Source organism: Lampetra fluviatilis, chromosome 66 (genome assembly GCF_964198595.1).
Source record: "Lampetra fluviatilis chromosome 66, kcLamFluv1.1, whole genome shotgun sequence".
NCBI classification, from domain to species: domain Eukaryota; kingdom Metazoa; phylum Chordata; class Hyperoartia; order Petromyzontiformes; family Petromyzontidae; genus Lampetra; species Lampetra fluviatilis.
The window spans coordinates 5,386,030-5,393,529 of record NC_136340.1 but is presented as its reverse complement, the minus strand read 5'-3'; the positions used below and the strand labels follow the sequence as shown (position 1 = coordinate 5,393,529).

General features: G+C 59.9%; 1 protein-coding gene across 1 annotated transcript in view; it reads right to left on the bottom strand.

The window, feature by feature from the left end:
- LOC144952237 (uncharacterized) overlaps nt 1-7,494 on the bottom strand; it is an 8,019-nt gene extending 525 nt beyond the window's left edge. Inside the window, exons 1-5 of the mRNA XM_078882661.1 lie at nt 7,440-7,494; nt 5,676-5,819; nt 2,918-3,057; nt 2,536-2,732; nt 1-2,307 (exon numbers count right to left, since the gene is read on the bottom strand). The exon at nt 1-2,307 is cut by the window's left edge and continues 525 nt beyond it. Of these exons, the coding sequence (XP_078738787.1) occupies nt 1,658-2,307; nt 2,536-2,732; nt 2,918-3,057; nt 5,676-5,819; nt 7,440-7,478 (1,170 nt within the window). The 5' untranslated portion in view covers nt 7,479-7,494 and the 3' untranslated portion in view covers nt 1-1,657. The remainder of the gene's footprint in view (nt 2,308-2,535; nt 2,733-2,917; nt 3,058-5,675; nt 5,820-7,439) is intronic.
- Between the last annotated feature and the right edge of the window lie 6 nt (nt 7,495-7,500).

Genomic DNA, 7,500 nt, shown 5'->3' with positions numbered 1-7,500 from the left:
GTGTGTGTGGTGTGTGTGTGGGTGGTGTGTGTGGTGTGTGTGGGTGGTGTGTGTGTGGTGTGTGTGTGGGTGGTGTGGGTGGTGTGTGTGGTGTGTGTGGTGTGTGTGGTGTATGTGTGTGGCTACACGGGGGACCTGGAACGTAAAAAACGCTTAACACTGCTCTGTCCTCTCTCTCCATCTCCCTCTCATCCCTCTCCTCCCTCCCTCTCTCTCTCCCACACTTCCCTCTCGGCGCAAACAAGGCCACGTCACCAAGAGTAAGAACTCAAACACAACACCGTCAAAGGTGACGGGACTACCTCGCCTGGTACGCAGGAGGTCGTGGGTTCAATCCCGGCCCTGACGATGCCTGCTGCTGTATATTTGGAGTTTGCGTGTCTCTCTCATCATCATCATCACGGTGGCTAGGAGATGTTAACTACCTCGGCTGGAACGCAGGAGGTCGTGGGTTCAATCCCGGCCCTGACGCCTGCTGCGTATTTGGCGTTTGTGTCTCTCCCTCCCCGTGGTCTCTCCCCGTGGTCTCTCCCCGTGGTCTCTCCCCGTGGTCGTGTGGATTTATTTTCTCCGGGTTCCTTCCGGTTTCCCCCCCCACCCCCTCCACATTCAGAGTCGACGTCACCACGCGGTCAAGAGTTGTTTGGCTGCTGCTGTAAATACCCTCCAGACGATAACGACGACGACGACGATGATGATGAAGATAACGACGATGATGACGACGACAATGATGACGACGATGACGACAACGATGATGACGATGACGACGACGATGACGATGAAGATAACGACGATGATGACGACGACGACGACAACAATAACGACTTTGACGACGACGACGACGATGATGACGACGATGACAACAAGCCACCGCTTCGTCGAGCCATCGCTGCCCGTGGCCGCGTCTCTACGCACAGCTCAGCGCGGAGGGCCCCGCCCCGCCGCCTTACGCCCGCGTACAATAAAACGTCACCCCCCTTTCTCACAACTTTTTTTTCATTTTATAAAAACCTTCCCGTGTGAAGAATTTAACTCCCTCGGTTCGCTGAAACTACCAAACCGGTAGCCGGGGGTGGAGCCGCAAACCCAGCCGGGAAAATCACGTGGCCGCAAAGGTCGGCTAACGTACGGTGCGAAAGAAGTTCATGAACGGACGTCCATCCCTGCTGCCCGGTTGTGGAGGAGGGGGGGGGGGGGAGAGGTTTCACTTCGCGCCGAGTTTGTCGCCGACTGATAAACGGTTCGCCGCACGGCACCGGGAATAAAATTAAAACGATGAAATAAAAAACGCAGGAACGTCGACCGATCCCCCCGCTTGCTTGTTCGCTCGCTCGCCCGATAAAGCGATCGCTCGATCGATCGAGCAGTCAACTCGCTCGCATGATCGCCCGCTCGCTCACTCGCTCACTCGATTGGTCAATCGCTCGCTCGCTCACTCACTCGACTGGTCAATCGCTCGCTTGCTCACTCACTCGACTGGTCAATCGCTCGCTCACTCACTCGACTGACCAATCACTCACTCACAACAATCGACCGCTCGCTCACTCAAACACTCACTCACTCGCTCACTCACTCACTCAAACACTCGCTCGCCCGCTCACTCACTCACTCACTCGACTGACCAATCACTCACTCACTCGCCTGGTCACTCACTCACTCACGCAACCGCTCGCTCGCAGCCAATCAGACCGCCGGCCCCACACCGCCGCCGTTTGCCGACACTGCGGCAGGCAGGGCACGGTCGGCCACGGCGGCAGAGGGGCGGAGTTTCGGCGGCGCCGGTGACAACGATGACGACGACGTTGCCGATGACGACACAGATGACGTTGCCGACGACGACACCGATGACGTTGCCGACGACGACACCGATGACAACGTTGCCGATGACGTTGCCGATGACGACACCGATGACGTTGCCGATGACGACACCGATGACGTTGCCGATGACGACACCGATGACGTTGCCAATGACGTTGCCGATGACGACACCGATGACGACGTTGCCGACGGCGACACCGACGACGACACCACCGCCGCCACCGCCACCGCCACCACCACCACCGCCGCCTCTCCCCGCTAGAACTCCCCAGCAGCAGCAGCGAGCGCGACGAGCGCGAGGCAGGCGCTGGCGAGGCAGGCGCTGGCGAGCGACGCGCCCGTCGCTCCGGCACCGCCGCCCACGGCACTGACGTCGCCGCGGGGCACGGCCCCGGCTGGGCTGCCGGGTGGCACCGGCACCGGCACCGGGGGGGGATGGCGCCGTGGGGTCCTCGGAGTCTCCGCTACCGGAGCCGCTGCCGTCACCCTCTGTGATTGGAGATGGCGAGGAGGAGGAGGGGGGTCAACGGGGTCGGGGGTGTCAACGGGGTGGGGGGGGTCAACGGGGTCGGGGGGTGTCAACGGGGGCGGGGGGGGGTCAACGGGGGCGGGGGGGGGGTCAACGGGGTCGGGGGGTCAACGGGGTCGGGGGGGTCAACGGGGTCGGGGTGGTCAACGGGGGGTCAACGGGGGGGGGGGGGGGGTCAAGCCTCTCACCGTCGTCGCCGCCCTCGTCGTCGTAGCCGGGCGGCTGGAGGTCGTTGCCGGCTTGTGCGAGTCGCAGGCGACGGGTGGCGACGCGCAGCGCCATGATCTGCTGCCGCACGGCGGGGTCGGGGCGCGTCACGTCCACCACCAGCTCGGGGTTGGAGCGCTGGCGGGCAAGCCCGTCGCCCACCAGCTCGTGCACGTACCTGTGGGTGGGTGGGTGGTGGGTGGTGGGTGGGTGGGTGGGTGGTGGGTGGGTGGGTGGTGGGTGGGTGGTACCAGGCGAGGTAGTCAACATCTCTCAGTGTCTGGGATTGAACCCACGACCTCCTGCGTACCAGGCGAGGTAGTCAACATTTCCTACCCCCCCTCCCCTCCCGCCCCGTCTCACCTCCCCATGCTCTGCCCGTTCCAGCAGCCGTCGTCAGAGCCCATGGGGGCTGCGGCCATCTTGTCGCTGTTGCACACGGAGTAGGGCAGCGTGAGCCAGAACGAGCGAGCAGTCTTCAGCTTCGCCTTCACGTCCATCACCTGCAGCAGAACAGCAGCGGGCTCAGAGCACACACACACACAGACACACAGCACACACACACACAGCACACACACAGACACACACAGACACACACACACACACAGAGCACACACAGAGCACACACACAGACACACAGACACACAGCACACACACAGACACACACACACACAGACACACACACAGACACACACACACACACAGCACACACACACACAGACACACAGCACACACACAGACACACACAGAGCACACACACAGAAACACAGACACACAGCACACACACAGACACACACACACACAGCACACACACACACAGACACACACAGAGCACACACACACACAGACACACAGCACACACACAGACACACAGCACACACACAGCACACACACAGACACACACAGACACACACAACGAGCGTGCCGTCTTCAGCTTCGCCTTCACGTCCATCACCTGTAGACAAACAGCAGTGGGCTCAGAGCACACACACACACACAGCACACACACAGAGCACACACACACACAGAGCACACACACACACAGACACACACACAGCACACACACAGAGCACACACACACACAGCACACACACAGAGCACACACACACACACAGACACACACACAGCACACACACACAGAGCACACACACAGCACACACACACACACAGAGCACACACACACAGACACACAGCACACACACACACAGCACACACACACACAGACACACACACAGACCACACACACACACACAGACACACACACAGACACACACACAGACACACACACACACAGACACACAGACACACACACACACACAGCACACACACAGACACACACACACAGCACACAGACACACACACACACACAGACACACACACACACACACAGACACACACACACACACACAGCACACACACAGCACACACACAGACACACACACACACAGCACACAGACACACACAACGAGCGCGCCGTCTTCAGCTTCGCCTTCACGTCCGCCACCTGCGGCAGAACAACAGCAGCGGGCTCCTATTATCCGCCGGTCCTCGTATCCGCCGGTCCTCGTATCCGCCGGTCGTCCTCATATCCACCAAACCTCCTGTCCCCACTACGGCAGTCAGCCCGTGAGTGAGCGGGGTGAGCGAGTGGGTGAGCGAGTGGAGAAGTGAGTCACCCCGTGAGTGAGCGGTGTGAGCGGGGCGGGTGAGCGAGTCACCCCGTGAGCGGACGGTTGAGCGGGCGGATAAACGAGTCACCCCGTGAGTCACGCGATGAGTGAGTTGGTGAGCGAGCGGTGTGAGCGACTCACCAGGTGGTCCAGGCTGGTCCCTGCAGCCGTGGTGGGCCACTCCTCGGGATGAGTGAGTCACCGCACGAGCGGGTGGGTGAGTGGGTGAGCGGGTGGGTGAGCGGGTGACTGGGTGAGCGGGTGGGTGAGTGGGTGAGCGGGTGGGTGAGCGGGTGACTGGGTGAGCGGGTGGGTGAGTGGGTGAGCGGGGTGAGCGGGTGGGTGAGCGGGTGACTGGGTGAGCGGGTGAGTGAGTGGGTGGGTGACTGGGTGAGCGAGCGGGTGGGTGAGCGAGTTGGTGAGTGGGTGGGTGAGTGAGTGGGTGAGTGAGCGGGTGGGTGAGTGGGCGGGTGCCTGGGTGAGCGGGTGGGTGAGTGAGTTGGTGAGCGAGCGGGTGGGTGAGTGACCGCACGAGTGGGTGGGTGAGCGAGTTGGTGAGCGATCGAGCGGGTGAGCGGGGGAGCGAGTGAGCGAGCGGTGTGAGCGAAGTGAGCGAGCGGGTGAGTGAGTGAGTTGGTGAGCGAGTGGGTGACTGGGTGGGTGAGCGGGTGACTGGGTGAGCGGGCGGGTGAGCGGGTGGGTGAGCGAGCGGGTGAGTGAGCGGGTGACTGGGTGAGCGGGTGACTGGGTGAGCGGAGTGAGCGAGCGGGTGAGCGGTGTGGGTGAGCGAGCAGGTGAGTGAGCGGGTGACTGGGTGAGCGGGTGGGTAACTGGGTGGGTGAGCGGGTGGGTGACTGGGTGGGTGAGCGGGTGACTGGGTGAGCGGGTGGGTGAGCGAGCGGGTGAGTGAGCGGGTGACTGGGTGAGCGGGTGGGTGACTGGGTGAGTGAGCGGGTGACTGGGTGAGCGGGTGAGCGAGCGGGTGACTGGGTGCCTGGGTGAGCGAGTGGGTGGGTGACTGGGTGCCTGGGTGAGCGAGTGGGTGGGTGCCTGGGTGAGCGAGTGGGTGGGTGACTGGGTGCCTGGGTGAGCGAGTGGGTGGGTGACTGGGTGAGCAAGTGGGTGGGTGACTGGGTGAGCGAGTGGGTGGGTGCCTGGGTGAGCGAGTGGGTGGGTGCCTGGGTGAGCGAGTGGGTGGGTGCCTGGGTGAGCGAGTGGGTGGGTGACTGGGTGAGCGAGTGGGTGGGTGCCTGGGTGAGCGAGTGGGTGGGTGCCTGGGTGCCTGGGTGAGCGAGTGGGTGGGTGACTGGGTGAGCGAGTGGGTGGGTGACTGGGTGAGCGAGTGGGTGGGTGCCTGGGTGAGCGAGTGGGTGGGTGACTGGGCGAGTGAGTGGGTGAGCGAGCGAGCGGGTGAGTGAGCGGGTGACTGGGTGAGCGGGTGAGTGACTCACCAGGCGGTCCAGGCTGGTCCCTGCGGCCGTGGTGGGCCGCTCCTCAGGCTGCACGGAGCGGAAGTGCTGGTTCAGAGCGTCGAGGGCCGAGCGCTGGGAGCGCCCCGGGGGCGACGAGCGCAGTCGCCCACAGCCCGCAAACACCTACAGCACACACACACACGTACACACGTACACACACACATAGCATATACACACACACATAGCATACACACACATACAGCATGGTACACACACACATAGCATATACACACACAGCAAACACCTACAGCACGCACACGTACACACACACACAGCACGGTACACACACACACATACAGCATACACACACACACAGCAAACACCTACAGCACACACACACACAGCATACACACACACCATACACACATAGCATGGTACACACTCGTATAGCAAACACCTACAGCACACACAGCACACACACACACACAGCATACACACACAGCATACACACATAGCATACACACAGCGTACACACACACACAGCATGGTACACACACACACAGCATGGTACACATACAGCATACACCTACAGCACACACACACATACAGCATACACACATACAGCATACACACACACACAGCAAACACCTACAGCACACACACAGCATGGTACACACACAGCATACAGCAAACACCTACAGCACACACACATATAGTATACCCACACACACAGCATACACCTACAGCACACACACAGCATACAGCAAACACCTACAGCACACACACACAGCATGGTACACACACAGCATACACACGTATAGCATACACACGTATAGTATATACACACACACACGTATAGTATACACACGTATAGCATACACACACACATAGCATACACACACACAGCATGACACACACACAGCATGACACACACACACACACGTATAGCACACACACACACGTATAGCACACACACACACAGCATACACACACACACAGCATACACACACACAGCATGGTACACACACAGCATACACACACACACAGTACACACACACAGCATGGTACACACACAGTACACACACACACACAGCATACAGCATACACACACAGCATATACACACACCACACACACACACCACAGCGCACACACACACCACACACACACAGCACACACACACCACACACACACACCACACACACCACACACACACAGACCACACACACACACACACACCACACACACACACCACACACACACACCACACACACACACCACACACACACACCACACACAACACACACCACACACACACCACACACACACACACCAAACACACCCCACACACACACCACACACACACCACACACACAAACCACACACACACACACCACACACACCACACACACACCACACACACACAGCACACACACAGCACACACACACACCACACACAGACACCACACACACAGCACACCCAGCACACAACACACACCACACACACAGCACACACACACCACACACACACCACACACACAGCACACACACCACACACACACACACACACCACACACACACACACACCACACACACCACACACACACACACCGCACACAGCACACACACCGCACACACACACACAGCGCACACACCACACAGTACACACACACACACACCACACACACCACACACACACCACACACACACACACCACACACACCACACACACACACCACACACACCACACACACCACACACACCACACACACACACACACCACACACACCACACACACCACACACCTGTTCGGAGATGGCGACGCTGTTCTCCTGCATGTTCATGATGGCGTCAGAGATCTTGACG